Consider the following 19,830-nt stretch of genomic DNA (forward strand, 5'->3'; position numbering starts at 1 on the left):
AAAAAAAATTATAAAAATAAATAATTAGAAATAATATTTATAATACTAATAATAACAATAATAATAGTAAACAAAATTTTTAAATATATTTTTTAGTTTATTTTTTTTTTTTTTGCCAAAAAATAATTTTATTTAAAATTGTTTACGATTATTTTTGTTTATTTTCGTAAAAAAAAATTTTCATAATTAATAAACGTAATTATTATTATTTCGTTGTTTGTTTATTTTTTTTTTCTAATTTTTAATATTAAATCATAAAATTTTCGTCTTTTTTTCATTAAAAATTTTTTTTTTTCTAATTCACAAATTTTGTATTTGGCCCAAAAATTTCTTTATTTAAAAATACTTTTTATTATTAAACAAAAAAAAAAAACCACTTGAAATTTTCTATAATAAAATAAACGACAACAATTTATTGTTATTATGCAAAATACAAAATAATTACAATTATTTAGATGTAAAAAAAGAAATGATTTCATTTCAATTTTTGTGTATAAAAAAAAAAGAAATTTCAAATTTCTATTCTAAAAATAAATTTATAATCTCTCTCTCTCTCTCTCTCTCTCTCTCTCTCTCTCTCTCTCTCTCTCTCTCTATTATGGGTACTTATAATTTATATTTTATAAGAAATATTTCACAATTATTTTTCCTTGGAAAAATATTGACTGACGTCTTTTATTCTATATATTGTAACAAAAAAAAAAAATAAATAAATAAACAATAAAAAATAACAATGTAAAATATTCAAAAATTAAAAGTTTTATTTATATTTTTTTGTTTGTGGAAAAAAAATCATTTATAAAAATCTGAAAATTTCTTTAGTTGGACAAAAAAAAAAAAATTCTGAAAAATAAAACAAAAAAGAAAATAAATTAACAGAAAAGAATATAAATTAACAAAAAAGAAAATCAATTAACAAAACAAAAAAAAAACCCCCTTAGAATTGCAAATTTTTCAAGATTTGCAATTATAAAAGAAAAAAAAATCGTTTTTTTTTTAAATTTCTGTAAAATCTAAAAAAAAAATTAGAGAAATTAATTAATAATTAATTTCTGTTTTCTTTGCGTGTAAAAATAAATAAATAAAATCTCCCCCTCCCTCCCTTCAGATAATGTGAGAAGAGAGGCTCTTTGTTTTCGTGAAAATTTGTTAATTTTTGAAAAAACAAAAACTAACGATGATAAGAAAAAAAAATCAATCCTCGGCACTTATTTAATTGCCATTGAAAAAATTGGTCATCAAGGCCATGATTTTCTTATTAATTCCATTTTAACAATGAAACTCAATGGATTTCATTGTGGCACAAAAATTATTGGCTCTGTCACTGAAAAATTGCAGTGTCTGGAAGAAAAGAGAAATGAGTAGATAATTTTAATAAAAATTTTCATTTTAATTTAAATTTATTTAATTTAATAAATAAATAATAAATTTATAAATATAAAAAAAAATTTTTATTTAATTTAATTGTAAATAAATTCGTTAAAAAAAAAAAATTTTTAAACTCACGTTTAAAAAATTTTTGGAATTTTAGAACAAAAAAAAAAGTTTAATTCCAAAAAATTATATAAATTATTAAAATAAAAATTTTTTAATTTTTCAAGATTTATCAAGAAAAATGAATGTGAAGAAAAAATTTTATTTCTCACCACAATAAATAATGTTTATTATAATATTGAAAAGAGACAAATTATTGAATCGCGAGAAATAATAAAAAATTATAATTTAAAAATTTGTTGCTCAACAAATTTATTAACTGAAGTGGGAAATATTTTATTAACAAGATATTTGGCATTGACGAATTATCAAGGAATTTTACAATTTAAATGTCTCACTATCGATGGAAAAATTGCATTTTGCATTTATGTATGTTTGGAAAGAAAAAAAATAGAATAAAGAAATAAATATAGAAATAAAATATTTTTTAAAAAACAAAATAATCAATTTTTTTTTTAAATAAAAAATTATTTTTAAAATAATTTTTTACTTTTCTAAAATAAATAAAAAAAAAAAAAAAAAATTTCTTTCTTATTATTATTTTCAGAAATGTTCAGCGGCTGAAATAATGGAATACAATAAATTTTCAATAGAAATTTATAAAATTCTAAGAATAATTCATGAGAAAAATGGAAAAATACAAAATATTGAAATGCAAATGTTAAAAAATGGACGAATTTTAAAAATAAATAATCATCAATTTTCCTATACAATGGAAATAAATCCATTGGAAAATTTACACGATATTGAAAATGGCAAAAAATTGACAAAATTTTCACTTAAAGACACATGGCACGAGGATTTTGAATTATTATCGAAATATCTCGATCAAAAAGTTAAAAAAAAAAAAATAGAAATTTTAATTAATTTATTTAATTTCTTTAAAATAACAAAAAAAATTCATTTCTTTTTTTTAAACAGTAAAATTGAAATTTCAATTTTGAAAAATTTAATATTAAAAATATTATATATTTAAAAAAACAATAATTTATAAATAAATAAAAAATATATATTTTAGAGTGAAAAAAAATTAGAAAAAGAAGAATATTTTGCAAATCATTCAGAATTAAAAAATTTAATCGCCGATTATGTTCAAGCTTTGCTTTTTGGTATATTAAAAATTAATTTAATTTTTTTTTATAACAATGAGAAATAAATAAAGAAAAATATGAATTAAAAATAATAATAATAATAAACATTCGAATTTTTTAACAGTGAAACCACGAGACGTTTTGACATTTACAATACAACATTTTTTGTCATTTGCAAAGGAAACTGAATCCAAGGATTTAAACACAAATTGTAAAAATATTGAAAGTGAAATTTTCAAACTTTTTCCAAATTACGAAACAAATGGGACAAAATTTGATAAATTTTCCTTAAACAATGTGGTAAACTATTTTTTTTTTAATTAATTTAATTATTTAATATAATAACTAATAATAATTATAATTATTACAAATTATTGATTTAATGAATAATAATAATTATTAAATAATTAAATAAATAATAATAATAATAATTATTAAATAATTAAATAAATAATAATAATAATTATTAAATAATTAAATAAATAATAAATAATTATTAACAAATAATATTTAATGCGAAAGTAAAATTTAAATAAAAATAGAAAACAAAATAAAAAGTAAATAAATTCTATAAAATTAAAATTTCGTTAAATTTAATTAAAAATTTAACGAATCAAGATTAAAAGGAAATAATAATTTATAGTTTTCTTTTTATTTTAATTTTGTAATTTAATGAAAATTTTTGTTTTTCTTTTTTTTGTTTTTAAATAGAAATCTATTTCAATTCCGGAATGTCCGGCGTGTTCAATTTGCACATCGGAATCAAGTGAAATTTGCACAATTTTTTCAAGGAAACATTGTTCTTCAATTTCAAATTCAACTCTTTATAGTAGTAAATTTTCCAATGTAAATTAGAAAAAAGAACATGGTTACGATTTTTTTTCAAATTCGATAAATAAATAATAACTAACTACTAAATAAATAGAAAAATAAGTAAAAGAAAAAGAAAAAAAAAACCAAAAAAAATTATAATTATTATTATTGTAAATAAAAAAAAAAAAAAAACAAAAAATTAAATAGTTTTTATAAAAAATACCTTCATCATTTGCCAAGATTTGTTTCCTTCTGAGGATTACAGATAACACAATTGTCCTGGGGGAAAAAAAAACAGAAAAAAATTATAAATTAGTAACGTCAGATTTACTGCGGAAAAAAATTAAAATAAAAAATAAGTAGAGGAATAAAAAGTAAAAAAATACAAGAAATTAAAAAAAAAAAATAAATAAATAAATCAAACAAAACTACAAACAAAGTAATAATTTAAAAAAATAAGAAATAAACAAATAAAACAAAAAAGAAAAAATAATAAAAATAATATGATTAAAAAAATTTTTTTGTTAGGTAAATGTAAAAGAAAAAAATTTCAAAATATTTACCACAACTTCCAAATTTGGCAAGCAGTCTTCATGAAACGAGTGCTTACAATAAAATGTGACTAGATTTTTGGGTTCTGCAAATTAAAAAAAAAAAAAAAAGACAGAAAATTTAATTTTGATAAATTAAAAAATTCAATTATAAAAATAAATAAATATATACATTAAATTAAATTTCACCAACCTCTTATGATTATTTTTCTATTACACGCACCACATATTTGATCATCTGCAAAAAAAAAAAAAATGGGGATAAATTTTCTTTAAAAGAAAAAAAAAAAAAAAAACTTTTCTTCTACTTTCAAAAAAGTATTTGAAGAATTATTTTCACTAATTAAATAAAAATAAAGAATTATATATATAAAAAAAAATAATATTTCAAACAAAAATTAAAAATTTTAATATATAAATATACAATAATAATAATAATAATTATTATTATTATTATTATTATAATTTTTAATTATTTATTCTTACCGTCAACGAAAATTCCCTTTTCATGACATCTTACAAGTCTTTCGTGTAAATTAAAATAATCATTAGCGAGAATTTTTTTACAACCCTCTTGAACTGATACCTGAAGATTATAATCGCACATCATTTTAACTAATGCTTTTTTTAAACCAGGAATTTCTAATGATGGCTCTATTCTCTGTACCATTAATCTTGGATCAACGTATGTTCCAATTTTTTGCAAAAGAAACGTTATTGCCTCTAAAATGATAATAGAAAAAATACATCTAAATTAATTAACGAAAAATTTGTTTATTCATTTTTTTTTAAATATCTAATTCATAATTTAAAATAAATAAATAAATATTTTACAATTTAAAATAAAAAGAAAAAAAAAATTATTGTATTAAAAATTGTTTTTAACATAAAAAAAAAAAATTAAAACAGAAATAAAAACTGAAAATAGAGATAAGAATAGAAAATAGAAATAAAAACAGAAATAAAAACTGAAAATAGAAATAGAAAAAAAAAAAACAAAAATTAAAACAGAAAATAGAAAAAAAAACAGAAATTAAAAAAGAAAATAGAAAAAAAACGGAAATAAAAACAGAAAATAGACATAAAAATGGAAAATGGAATTAAAAACAGAAAATAGAAAAAAAACAGAAATTAAAACAGAAAATAGAAAAAAAATGGAAATAAAAACAGAAAATAGAAAAAAAAACAGAAATTAAAACAGAAAATAGAAAAAAGATGGAAATAAAAACAGAAAATAGAAATAAAAATAGAAATTAAAACAGAAAATGAAAATAAAAATAGAAAATATAATTAAAAACAGAAAATAGAAATAAAAATGGAAAATGGAATTAAAAAAAAAAACAAAACAGAAATAAAAATGGAAAATGGAATTAAAAACAGAAAATAGAAAAAAAAATGGAAATAAAAACAGAAAATAGAAATAAAATTAAAAATTAAAACAGAAAATGGAAATAAAAATGGAAAATAGAAATAAAAATAGAAAATAGAATTAAAAACAGAAAATAGAAATAAAAATGGAAAATGGAATTAAAAACAGAAAATAAAAAAAAACAGAAATTAAAACAGAAAATTGAAATAAAAATGGAAAATGGAATTAAAAAAAGAAAATAGAAAAAAAAGGAATTAAAAAAATAAAAATAAAAATAGAAAAAAACAGAAATAAAAACTGAAAATAGAAATAGAAAAAATAAAAAAATAGAAATAAAAATGGAAATAAAAACAGAAAATAGAAATAAAAATAAAAATTAAAACAGAAAATGGAAATAAAAATAGAAAATAGAAATAAACATAGAAATTAAAACAGAAAATGGAAATAAAAATAGAATTAAAAACAGAAAATAGAAATAAAAATGGAAAATGGAATTAAAAACAGAAAATAGAAAAAAACAGAAATTAAAACAGAAAATAGAAATAAAAATGGAAAATAGAAATAAAAACAGAAAATAGAAATAAAAATGGAAAATGGAATTAAAAACAGAAAAAAACAGAAATTAAAACAGAAAATAGAAATAAAAATGGAAAATGGAATTAAAAACAGAAATTAAAACAGAAAATAGAATTAAAAATGGAAATAAAAACAGAAAATAGAAATAAAAATAGAAAACATAAAAAGAGAAATAATAATAATAATAATAAAAAAGAAAAAAAATACCTGGTTTATCCAATGAATAATTAATAAGATCATTCCATAATTCCTCATCGTCATGCTCTTGACAAAATGCAATTGCACTTTCCATATCATTTAATTCACGTGTCATTAATGCCAATGCTTCCGATGTATTTCCAATTCTTCCCAATAAAAATACCATTTCAGGATAAAATTGCCGTTGACTACAAATATCTAATGCCTGTTGTATTGGATAATTATCCGAACGTCTCAATAATGGAAGTAATTTATCACGCGAATAATCAGCATAAAGTCGTACAAGTAATCCATGATATTTACCCTTTGAATCTTTCGTATCTTTTTTATCCAATGCATCTAAATACTAAAATTCATTTTTTTTTTTTTTCAAAACTAAAGAGAAAATTTTCAAAATATTTTTGAGACGAATTTTTATTTATTCAAATTAGTATTTTTTTTTTTTTGCAGAATTTTTCAAAATTCGAATACTAATTTGAAAAAAATAAAAATTCAGCGCAAAAATAATTGTGCCAAATATATTTAAAAAAAATTTTTTTGTTCAAAATTAAATAAAAAAAATTACCATATAAAGATAGCGATGATTATTTTGTAATTTTTGTACACAAATATCAGCCGGTACACGTTCTTTATCAAGAAAAAATTGTATTGCACGCTCAGCATCAAGATCCATTAAACCCTCAATCATATCGTAAACGGCATTATAAAGTTGATGTTTTTGTATTAATTGAAATACATCTTTATGTCGTAATTTTAAATACATTGCCAATGCTTTATCATATTTACCATCGTGACTATAAAGTATTGCCAATGCTTCAAGAAGAACATTTTTTCTTGCATTATTATTATTATTTATTAATAAATGTTCTAAAACACCATTAACAACTGCCGTGACTGTATAGAGTTTTGGTGACCATTCTTTAACTAATTGTAAAAATCCATTTGGATCAATTTTTAAATATTCATAGAGTACCATTTCATAAATTAATGGATCAAGAGTTATATCGCCACGTGGTAAATAGGCGGATATTGAACGTAATTGATGTACGCGGGCAAATTTATAAACCTGAAATTTAATTTGCATTTATTTTTATTTATTAACGAATTTTTAATTAACAATTTTTTTTAGCCTATTAATTAATTTTTAAAATATCTAATAATAATATTTTTAATTATTTTCTAATAAAGAAAGAGAAAAAATAATTTAAATTATTAATTTTTTAATTAATTATTAAATAACTAGCAATATTAAACGCGCGCAAGCGCGCCAAATTTAATATTTCATTATTTGTTATAAAGAAATTAAAAATTAATATAATCAATAATTATTTAAATTTATTAGAATATTATTCCATATTAAATGATAAAAATAAAAATTATATGTTTATAGGCTTCAGATTATTAATTATTAAATTATTAAATTTTAAATTCAAAGTCTTTTAAAATTCAATTATTTTCCAAATTTTCAATTTAAAATCAAATGAAATTCAATTATTACCAAAAATTTTCCATTCAAAATCAACTAAAATTCACTTATTTTCCAAATTTTCAATTTAAATTCAAAATAAAATAAAATTATTTTCTAAAATTTCATTTCAAAATTAATTATCAAAAATCAACTAAAATTGAATTATTATTTAAAATTGTAATTAAAATTTAATTATTTTCCAAAATTTCAATTCAAAATCCAAGACAATTCAATTATTTTCCAAATTTTTAATTTAAAATCTTTTAAAATTCAATTATTTTCCAAATTTTCAATTTAAAATCACATAAAATTCAATTATTATCCGAAATTTTAATTTAAAATCAACTAAAATTAAATTATTTTTAAAATTTTCAATTAAACATCAACTAAAATTCAATTATTCTCAAAAAATTTAAATTCAATAATTATCCAAAATTTCCATTCAAAATTAATTATTATCAATATTTTCAATAAAAAATAAACTAAAATTCAATAATTTACAAATTTTTCTTTTTAAAATTAACAAAAATTCAAATACTTTTCAAATTTTTCTATTGAAAATTAACAAAAATTCAATTATTTTTCAAAATTTCAATTCCAAAATCAACTAAAATTCAATTATTTCCCAAAATTTCAATTCAAAATCAAAGAAAATTTAATTATTTCTAAAATTTCAATTCAAAATTAATTATCAAAATTTTCAATAAAAAATCAACTAAAAATGAATTATTATCCAAAATTTTAATTGAAATTTAATTATTTTCAGAAATTTCAAATCAAAATTAAAGAAAATTTAATTATTCTAAAAAATTTGAATTCAAAATTAATTTCAATAATTTCAATTAAAATTCAATTATTTCTAAAAATTTCAATTCAAAATGAAAGAAAATTCAATTATTTTCAAAATTTTCAATTCAAAATCAACTAAAATTCAATTATTTTCCAAATTTTCAATTTAAAATCACATAAAATTCAATTATTTAATTATTTTTCAAAATTTCAATTCCAAAATTAACTAAAATTCAATTATTTCCCAAAATTTTAATTCAAAATCAAAGAAAATTCAATTACTTTCCAAATTTTTAATTCAAAATCTTTTAAAATTCAATTATTTTCCTAATTTTCAATTTAAAATGAAATAAAATTCTTCAATTATTTTCTAAAATTTCTATTCAAAATTAATTATCCAAATTTTCAATAAAAAATGAACTTAAATTAAATTATTATTCAAAATTTCAATTAAAATTCAATTATTTCCCAAAATTTCAATTCAAAATCAAAGAAAATTCAATTATTTTCAAAATTTTCAATTTAAAATCAACTAAAATTCAATTATTTTCCAAATTTTCAATTTAAAATCACATAAAATTCAATTAGTTAATTATTTTCCAAAATTTCAATTCCAAAATTAACTAAAATTCAATTATTTCCCAAAATTTTAATTCAAAATCAAAGAAAATTCAATTACTTTCCAAATTTTTAATTCAAAATCTTTTAAAATTCAATTATTTTCCTAATTTTCAATTTAAAATGAAATAAAATTCTTCAATTATTTCCCAAAATTTCAATTCAAAATCAAAGAAAATTCAATTATTTTCAAAATTTTCAATTCAAAATCAACTAAAATTCAATTATTTTCTAAATTTAAAATCAAATAAAATTTAATTATTTTCTAAAATTTCAATTCAAAATTAATTATCAAAATTTTCAATAAAAAATCAACTAAAAATGAATTATTATCCAAAATTTTAATTGAAATTTAATTATTTTCCGAAATTTCAAATCAAAATTAAAGAAAATTTAATTATTCTAAAAAATTTGAATTCAAAATTAATTGAATTTTCAATAATTTGAATTTAAAAGCATTTAAAATTTAATTATTTCTAAAATTTTCCATCGAAAAATTTTTTGAAATTTAATAATTTCAATTATAACTCTAAGGGAATTCAATTATTTTTAAATATTTTTATAATATTCTTTGAAAATTCAACTATCTGAAACCATTTTTCAATTAAAAATGAATATATCAAATTATTGTATTTTGTCTGTAATTTTTAATAAATTTTTTAGTGAAATCATATAAAATTTTAATTAAAATCACTTGAAGTTCAATTAATTTCTAAAATCTCAATTTTAAATCTTTTGAAAATTCAATTAAATTTAAAAAATGTTTTCCAAAAAAATTTTTTGATAAACTATTTTTAGTTCTGTAAAATTTTATTATTTTTTTTGAAAATTAACAATATCTTTTGAAATTTAATTATTTCTAAAATTTTCAAGTTTAATTTGACACGTCATAAGATGACTATTCAAAAAACACGTGAAATCATAAAAGATCAACTTCAAATTAGGACAGAAGGACAGACCAAGCATTTTATTATTATATAATAATTTTTTTTTTTTTTTTGAATCTTACCTCTTCTTCCCAGAGTTTTTTATTTTGTCCAAGAATTGTGAGACAAAGTTTACCGGCTTTTTCATATTTTTCACACGCCAATAAATGATCTAAATAAACTCGTCCGACATCAGTTTGCGTATGTTTACAATCTTTACCATTATTTATTGTAACTGCCTCGAGGGCTTTTTCAAATTTTCTATGCTCCAATAGCCATTGAATACGATCGTCAGCGTCATAAAGACTTGCGACAACTAAATCTTTTGGACTGACAATGAAAAACCTAAAAAAAAAAAAATAGATAAAATTTAATTTTAATAATTTATTTTTATAAAAATAAATTATTAAAAAAGTATTTCTTTTTTTTTTCTGTATAAATTGTAATTTTTTTTTTTTTCTTACCTATTTTCTTCAATGAGACAATCCAAATGATAATCGTTACAACTATATTCCTTGTAACCGCGAAGTGTTAAAGAATTCACACAAATTGTGATAAAATCTTGATATTTTGGTTCGACAATATGTAATGTTGGTCGTAAACTTTTGCCCTCATCATCGAGAATTTTTGAACAACCAAGAAGAACAAGTTGATTTTCTAAGGGCGCAATGCCCGATATATAGAAATCAACTTGAAATGTTGAAACTAAAAATAAAAAAAAAATTTTTTTTTACTTTTTTTCCATCGTTTCTTAATTTTTTTTTTAATTATTAAAATTGAATAATAATTTTTATTAACGAACAAAATTTTTTTTTTTTTTGCATAATTCAATAAAAATGAAAATAATAATTATATAATTCGGAAAATTCTATAATTGACAATAAATTGCAAAAAAAATTAATTTTTTTTCTATAATAAAGAAATAATTTTAATTTCTTTTTAATAGGAATAAAAAAATAATTTTAATTTCTTTTGTCTATAGGAGTAAAAAAAATAATTTTAATTTCTTTTTCATTTAAATAAAGAAATAATTTTAATTTCTTTTCTATATAAATAAATAAAATGATAAAAATTACCCGGATCGACGACGTATTCGGGTAAATCACGATTTGCCATTTCCAATGAGGAACGTTTTTTAATTTGACAAATTCTCACTGTATCCACCCAACCAATCAAAAGTGTTCTATCGTCCGACCAACGTAAATTGCAACGATAATGTTCTGGAATGATTCTGCGAAAAAAATAAATAAATAAATAAATAGAAAGGAAAAAAAAGGAGGGAAAAAATAAAATATTTTAAACTAGTAAAACTAAACTAAACGCGCATTTTATTATTATTATATATTACTAGCGATGTATTCCTCGCTCGCTAACGCTCGCTCGGTTAAATTTGTACTTATTGTTGTTTACTTATTGTAGTTTATGTATATTATATTTATAATTTATGTTTTAAATTAATATCTTATTAATATTGTATAAAATTTATCATAAAATTGAAAAAAGATGTTACATAAAAATAGTTTGTAAGATTTTCTAAAAGCATATATGCAAAGTATTTTGATTTATTTGAAAATAAATTTTTCAAGGACGGTGTCGAGGTCACGGGGTCGGTGACGTTTTTCGAAATTTGTTAACTTAATATAATAGAAGATGTTTCGTTTTAAATTAAGAAATGTTAAAATTATTAAGTTAAAAACATTTGATTTTAATGACACTTAAAATTAGACACAATATTATAGGTTACTAACTAAAAATTGAAAAAACAACAATAAATAATAAAAAATAATAATAAAAAATTGAAAAAATCAAAAAATTCTTAAAAAATTGCAAAATAACCCTTTTTCGGGATAAAATTGCAAAATAACCCTTTTCGAGTTAAAATTGAAAAATAACTCTTTTTCGGGTTAAAATTGAAAAAAGATGTTACATAAAAATAATTTGTATGATTTTCTAAAAGCATATATGCAAAGTATTTTGATTTATTTGAAAATAATTGAAAATAGATTTTTCAAGGACGGTGTCGAGGTCACGGGGTCGGTGTCGTTTTCGAAATTTGTTAACTTAATATAATAGAAGATAATTTGAAATAAAGAGAAAATTTCTTACTCTGGTGATCGTGGCCATGTAAAAAGTCCCAGGGAACAACGACTATTTAAATCATAAACACGAACGCCCGTTGTTGATGCCCAAGCAACAAATTGTCCCGTCCAAGCTGTTGCAAGTACACCGCCTTCAGCTTCGCAAAGAATTGTTGGCTTCATTCGTGATAAAAAACTTTTTTCATAGAGCGACAATTTATCATCACCTGTAAATTGAAAAAAATACAAATTAACTATATTAAAAAAAAATTACAAATTATAACACAAATTCGAAAAGAAAGTAAATAAATTAAAAATTAGGAAAAGAATATAAAAAAATACATAAAAAATATAAATAGAGGAAAAACGAAGAGAAAAATAACTAAAAATTAACAAATAGAAACGAAGAATAAAAAAAAACTAAAGTAGGAAAATTAAAAACTGGAAGTAGAAAAAATAGAGAAAAAAAAACAGAAAATATAATAAAATAATAAAAAAATAGGAAAATTAAAAATATTAGTAGGAAAAAAATAAAAAGACAGAAAAAATAATTAAAAATACAATATAGTAATAAATAATTAAAAATACGAAAGTAATATATTTTTAAAAAATTGTTATAAATACTAAAAAAAAAAAAGGAGAAAAAAAAATTACCAGTTATAAATCGTTTGGTATTATTAGTTTTATAATAATTTGGATCAATTGCAATGCATTTAACTAAACGTCCTGTACACATATTTTGTGTATTCTCTGAATTATAAAGGCTAATAATAAAAACACGGCCATCATCGCTGCACGATGCAATATAATCGCCATTTTGATCAATTGAAATTTGATTCACTGCAACTGAATGCGCTTGAAATGTTTTAAATTCCACGGCATTTCCTTGATGATCCAATAAATGAATTGCGCCCCAATGTGAGCCAATGCACAAAAACTGGAGACAAAAAAGAAAAGAAAGAAAGATGAAAAAAAAGACGAAAAAAAAAAACAAAAATTACATATACATAGAAATTATTTTCGTAATTAAAATTAGTTTGCAATTTATATTTTATTTCAAATTTCATTTGGATTTAATAAAAGGATTTTATATTTATAAGAAATTAAAAAAGAATATTTTTTCCAAAAATTAGAATTTTCTTTACCTATTATAAGTAATTAATTATTTTCTAATGAATTTTTCCACTTTTAATTTCTAGTAATAATTCTATATTAATTCTAAAATTATTTCTATATTAATTGTAAATTATTAATTATTAATTATTAATTATTAATTAATTCTTTAGTAATAATTCCATTAATTAATAATTAAGAAATTATTAATTATTAATTAATTCTTTAGTAATAATTCCATTAATTAATAATTAAGAAATTATTTAGAAAAAAAGAAATATATTTTTCTAAAAATTAAAATTTTCCTAATTAATTAATTACTATTTTCAATTTAATTTTACTAATTTCAATTTAAATTATTAATTATTAATTATTATTAATTATTATTAATTCTACATTAAAAATTTCTATTATTAATTTTATATCAATAATTTTAGTATTAATTAATTAATAATTCAAAAATTATATTTAGAAAATAAAAATTTATTTTCTCAAAATTAAACTTTTTCAACTTTAATTAATTTTTAATTTTTCTACATTAATTTTATGAATGTTTATATTATTTGCCAATTATTATATTATAAGTCTTATTATTGTTTAATAATAATAATAATAATTTTGTATTAATTTTTTTTTGTAATATTTTTTATTATCTCTATAATTATATTATTAAATAAATAAATATAATATATTTATAATTTATTTATTTATTTATTTAGTTATTATAATATAAATATAATATAAATAAATAAATATAATTATATAATTAAATAAATTATAATTATAGTATTTATTTTATTTATTTAAATTTAGAAATTATTGTTATTTTAAAAATTGATAAATTTTTTTTTTCTTTTTTCATACTTTTGGATGAACTGCAATGCAACTTGCGGCATCTCTTTGAAGAATATTTTCCAAATGATTTCTCATTCTCACATATTTGAGACGTGGTTCAATTTCATCCACTTCGGAATCGGATTCATCTTGACTTTGATCCTCCTTTTTTTTTTTTGGAAAGGAAAAATTAATTACAATTTTAAAAGAAAAATTATAATTTTCTCCTTTTTTGCAAATTATAATAATAAAAATAGTAAAAATAATAAAAAAAAAAATAGAAATTACAATAATCAAAATAATAAAAAGATTAAAAATAATAATAAATAATGAAAAGAATAAAATTAGAAAAAATAATAAAAAGAATAAAAATTACAATAATAAAAAGAGTAAAAATAATAACAAATAATAAAAATAATAAAAATAATAAAAATTAGTAAAAATAATAAAAATAATAAAGAAGAATAAAAATTACAATAGTAAAAATAGTAAAAAATAATAAAAAGAGTAAAAATAATAAAAAATAATAAATAAAAATAATAAAAATAGTAAAAATAATAAAAATTACAATAATAAAAAGAGTAAAAAATAATAAAGTAAAAATAATAAAAAATAATTATTAAAAATAATAAAAATAGTAAAAATACTAAAAATTACAATAATAAAAATAGTAAAAATAATAAAAATTACAATAATAAAAAGAGTAAAAAATAATAAAGTAAAAATAATAAAAAATAATTATTAAAAATAATAAAAATAGTAAAAATACTAAAAATTACAATAATAAAAATAGTAATAAATAATAAAGTAAAAATAATAAAAAATAATAAAAATAGTAAAATAATAAAAAATAATAAAAATAGTAAAAATAATTAAAAATAATAAAAATAGTAAAAATAATAAAAATTACAATAATAAAAATAGTAATAAATAATGAAGTAAAAATAATAAAAAATAATAAATAAAAATAATAAAAATAATAAAAAGCGTAAAAATAATAAAAATAATAAAATTAGTAAAAATAATAAAAATAATAAAAAGAATAAAAATTACAATAATAAAAATAGTAAAAATAATAAAAATTAAAATAATAACAATAATAATAAAATAATAACAATAATTAAATTTTTTTTTGTATTAAAAACAAAAAAAAAACTAATAAATTTTATTAATAATTTTTTACAAATTTATATTTTGTTTTTTTTTTCAAATTAATTCTTAATGAAATGTAAAATAATATTAAATTTACCAAAAAAAAAAAAAATTAATAAAGTATTCAAAAAAATAAAATTATTTTATTATATTATTAAATAAATTTATATATAGAAAATAAATTATTTATTTTTACGAAATCGATTTTTAAAATTGTTAAAATTAAATTATTATATTTTTTTTAAATAATTAAAATTATATTTACTTAAATTAAAATTATAAAAATTATAATTATTTAAATTACAAAATTTTCTATTTTTCTCATAAACAAAAAAAATTGTCAACTTTTGGTTCGATTATTTTATAGACAAAAAATAAAATCACTTTCAAAGAACGAGAAAATTTTTTATTATTAAATCAAATAATATTAATTTCCCGATTAGTATTGTTATAAATTAATAATAATTTTTATTCCTTTTTTTCTAATAAAACGCAATTCACCTTTTTTCCGAAAATAAACACAAAGAAAGAAAATAACTTTTTTTTGTTTATTAATTATTAAAACGTAAAAATTGTATTTTTAAAAAAAGATCCATTTTTTTACAATAAAATGACAATTATTATTAATAATAAAAACAAAAAAATTTTACCTTATTTGGATTATCCATAATGAACGTAACCTCAAAGTTTGACAGCTCGGGAGCAATTTATCAAGAAAAAATAATCACTTACGTATTGTCAACTATATTTATTCACTATCATAAAATGTGTTTTTAAAACATCGAATCAACAGTAAAATTTATAGAAAAAAAAAAGTATTTTGTTATTATTTTCTTTTTTTTTTGTTACAAAATTACTCCGAGGAACAATAAATTTGGGAAATGGAAAACAGGTTAGTTCAAAATGACGTGAGTTTACAATGACCAATCACATGATTGGATTTTTTCAAATGCCATTTCTGATTGGTCAAAAATGTTCCATTACGGAACTGTACCTATAAAGGTAAACGCACAATAATTTCGCGAAAATATATACTGAAACCATATTAATAAATATCTAAATTCGCTGAGAAATATTTATAAATAATTTTTGAAGCAAAAAAACAAAGTATTTTACAAAAAATCATAGAAGGATTTTTTACTCTCGGTAAAATCTTAAAGTACGAAGTGACCCAACCGTGCAATTGCGTGACTTAGTAGCCCAACGCTGAATATAGCTTCCATACCCTGAAATGGCTTCTACGCTATTTGCCGCCAGTCACTCATCGTGGAAAGATGCATTAAACTATTATTAAAAAACAATTAAATATTTTGTAAAATCAGTGTAAAATAGTGAAAATAATATTATTCTAAAATATAAGTGAAATTTTTCGACAATTATTTATATGATTGCTTTGGATATTGTCTGCAACCAAAGCATCGTGTTTGGCGTCATATTACGCCATCATTATTTTTTCAATATTCATCTCATCGCTGTTCATTTTTTGGCCATTGAATCTCGCAATTTTCTTCATATTTCACAAGGTTAGTGACATTTTCTCATTTTTTTTTTTTTATTCTTTCTCATATATAAAGTAAAAAAATGTATTTTCTCAAAAATTTTCGATGTGGTGCAAAGTGAAATTTTTCTCATTTTCCCCTCTTTACATTGTTGCTAATCGGAAAGTGGCAAGAAAAAAAAAATGTCAACCGGAAGTTGGAAACCGTTAAATTAAAAAAAACCGTTAAAAAAAAGTAATTTCTGAATTTTTTTTTTCGTATCATATATTGTGTTCAAATATGCACAGTGAAATTTTCTCATTGGTATGCCTCTTATTGCCAAATCGGAAAGTGGCGAGAAAAAAAAAAATGTCTACCGGAAATTGGAGCCGTTAAAATATTTACAATTTGAAATAATTTTTAACAAAAATGGCTTCCAAAATTTTTTGTTGAGTTAAAAATTTTTCTCTAATATTAAAAAAATATAATAATAGAAAAAAAAATATATAATTTTTTTCTTTTTAATTATTTTTTATATATAATAAAATTAAGATTATTTTTTTTATCAATTATTTTAGGTTAATTTTATTTTTTATTTTTTCAGAAATTAGAAAAAATATATAAAAATTATACATTTATACATCTATATGATAATAATAATAATAATAATAATAATAATAATAATAATAATAATATAAAATAAAAAAAAGTCACATAATAATTATCAATAAAAATAATAATAATAATTCTAATTTTTGTTTCTTATAAAAAAAAAATTATTTTAAAATTTTATTTTTAATACAAAAATAATTTATTTCATTATAAATCGTTTATGATTATTTAATTTGAAAAAAAGCAAAAAAAAAAAATATTATTTTCTGTAGGTTTATTTATTTAATAATACATTATTATAATTATAATATAAAATTATATTATATATTATATATATATTATATAAAATAATTATTGGAAATTAAAATTTGAAATAGTAAAAAAAAAAAAAAAATCAAGGAATTCAATAAAAAAATATAAATTATTATTATTAAATTAAAAAAATGCATTATTTTTAAATGGGGCCCCTTTTTAAATAAATAAAATCAATAAATGTCTGAAAAACAAAAAATTAAATTGTAGTAAGTAAAGACTTACCGAACCCTGCTTAACTCCATTGGCGTAATGAACAGCATTTTTGCTTCCTCTGGGAAGTCCTGTAAACAAGAGTAAAGGAAAAACCGTTACAATTCAAAATAAGGAATAATAAAAATTTATTTTTCAATAAATTTCTTTTAAAAAATTAATAATATTAATTTTTAAAAATTTATATTTTTTAATAATAATAATAATAATTATTATTATTATTGATATAATATAATTATAACAATTATATAATATATAATATATAATAATTATATTTAATTATAATATATTATATTATAATTAATTATAAAAAATGTATAATTCTGCAAAAATACTAATTCGAATAAATAAAAATTCGGCTCAAAAATAATTTTGACAAATAAAATTCTATAAAATGAAAATTCTAATTGATTTTTAGATTCATGCGTCTCTATTTTCACAAACCAATTGGAAAGTATTATTATAAATAAATTTAGTTGTAACATTTTTTTTTTTTTTTCAATTTTAAACCAAAAAGTCCCTTTAAATTTTTTAGGCCTCGGATTATACGACTTTTTTCGACTTTTTTCGACTTACTTTAATAAAATGCGATTATTTCGACATTATTTTTTACATTTTTAAAAAAATTTTTTAAATAAAATATTATATTTTTTTTTTAAGTAAAAAATGAAGATCTTTATTTTAATTATTTAACAAATTTTTAACTAAAATTCTTTACTAAATTAATTTTTTGGTAATAATTTTAATGAAAATTAATCACAAAAATTCAATTATTTCAAATTATTTTTCAATTAAAATTTTATGAAATTTAACAATTATTTTCCAAATTTTCAATTTAAAATCAAATAAAACTCAATTATTACCCAAAATTTCAATTCAAAATCAATTAAAATTCAATTATTTTCAAAAATTTCAATACAAAATCAACTAAAATTCAATTATACTCAAAAATTTGAATTCAAAATTAATTATCAAAATTTTCAATCAAAAATCAACTAAAATTGAATTATTATACAAAATTTAAATTATAATTTAATTATTTCCCGAAATTTCAATTCAAAATAAAAGAAAATTCAATTATTTCCCAAAATTTCAATTCAAAATCAAAGAAAATTCAATTATTTCCCAAAATTTCAATTCAAATTAAAGAAATAAAATTATTTTAAAAAATTTTCAATTGAAAATAAAAAAAATTCAATTATTATCAAAATTTTCAATCAAAAATGAACTAAAATTAAATTATTATCCAAAATTTCAATTCAAAATCAACAAAAATTCAATTATTTTCCAAATTTTCAATTTAAAATCAAATAAAACTCAATTATTACCCAAAATTTCAATTCAAAATCAATTAAAATTCAATTATTTTCAAAAATTTCAATACAAAATCAACTAAAATTCAATTATACTCAAAAATTTGAATTCAAAATTAATTATCAAAATTTTCAATCAAAAATCAACTAAAATTGAATTATTATACAAAATTTAAATTATAATTTAATTATTTCCCGAAATTTCAATTCAAAATCAAAGAAAATTCAATTATTTCCCAAAATTTCAATTCAAATTAAAGAAATAAAATTATTTTAAAAAATTTTCAATTGAAAATAAAAAAAATTCAATTATTATCAAAATTTTCAATCAAAAATGAACTAAAATTAAATTATTATCCAAAATTTCAATTCAAAATCAACAAAAATTCAATTATTTTCCAAATTTTCAATTTAAAATCAAATAAAACTCAATTATTACCCAAAATTTCAATTCAAAATCAATTAAAATTCAATTATTTTCAAAAATTTCAATACAAAATCAACTAAAATTCAATTATACTCAAAAATTTGAATTCAAAATTAATTATCAAAATTTTCAATCAAAAATCAACTAAAATTGAATTATTATACAAAATTTAAATTATAATTTAATTATTTCCCAAAATTTCAATTCAAAATAAAAGAAAATTCAATTATTTCCCAAAATTTCAATTCAAAATCAAAGAAAATTCAATTATTTCCCAAAATTTCAATTCAAATTAAAGAAATAAAATTATTTTAAAAAATTTTCAATTGAAAATAAAAAAAATTCAATTATTATCAAAATTTTCAATCAAAAATGAACTAAAATTAAATTATTATCCAAAATTTC

The 19,830-nt window shown here is 17.6% G+C and overlaps 2 protein-coding genes across 2 annotated transcripts; one reads left to right on the top strand and one right to left on the bottom strand.

The window, feature by feature from the left end:
• Positions 1-1,200: 1,200 nt before the first annotated feature.
• LOC127290640 (vacuolar protein sorting-associated protein 41 homolog) lies at positions 1,201-15,943 on the bottom strand. The gene is made up of 14 exons (XM_051319345.1): positions 15,721-15,943; positions 13,949-14,083; positions 12,626-12,908; positions 12,000-12,198; positions 10,970-11,124; positions 10,358-10,598; positions 9,977-10,238; positions 6,658-7,158; positions 6,102-6,438; positions 4,436-4,672; positions 4,143-4,187; positions 3,962-4,035; positions 3,622-3,677; positions 1,201-1,341 (listed from the first exon to the last, which is right to left on the bottom strand). The coding sequence occupies exons 1-13, from the start codon at positions 15,736-15,738 to the stop codon at positions 3,627-3,629; spliced, it is 2,538 nt and encodes an 845-aa protein (XP_051175302.1). The 5' UTR covers positions 15,739-15,943; the 3' UTR covers positions 1,201-1,341; positions 3,622-3,626.
• On the top strand, positions 1,254-3,575 carry LOC127290641 (ciliogenesis-associated TTC17-interacting protein-like). The gene is made up of 6 exons (XM_051319346.1): positions 1,254-1,361; positions 1,602-1,863; positions 2,042-2,329; positions 2,513-2,603; positions 2,710-2,885; positions 3,297-3,575. The coding sequence occupies exons 1-6, from the start codon at positions 1,276-1,278 to the stop codon at positions 3,438-3,440; spliced, it is 1,047 nt and encodes a 348-aa protein (XP_051175303.1). The 5' UTR covers positions 1,254-1,275; the 3' UTR covers positions 3,441-3,575.
• Positions 15,944-19,830: the final 3,887 nt, after the last annotated feature.

Source organism: Leptopilina boulardi, unplaced genomic scaffold (assembly GCF_019393585.1).
Source record: "Leptopilina boulardi isolate dan_hultmark-lab unplaced genomic scaffold, ZJU_Lbou_2.1 LbouV2_78, whole genome shotgun sequence".
NCBI classification, from domain to species: Eukaryota; Metazoa; Arthropoda; class Insecta; order Hymenoptera; family Figitidae; genus Leptopilina; species Leptopilina boulardi.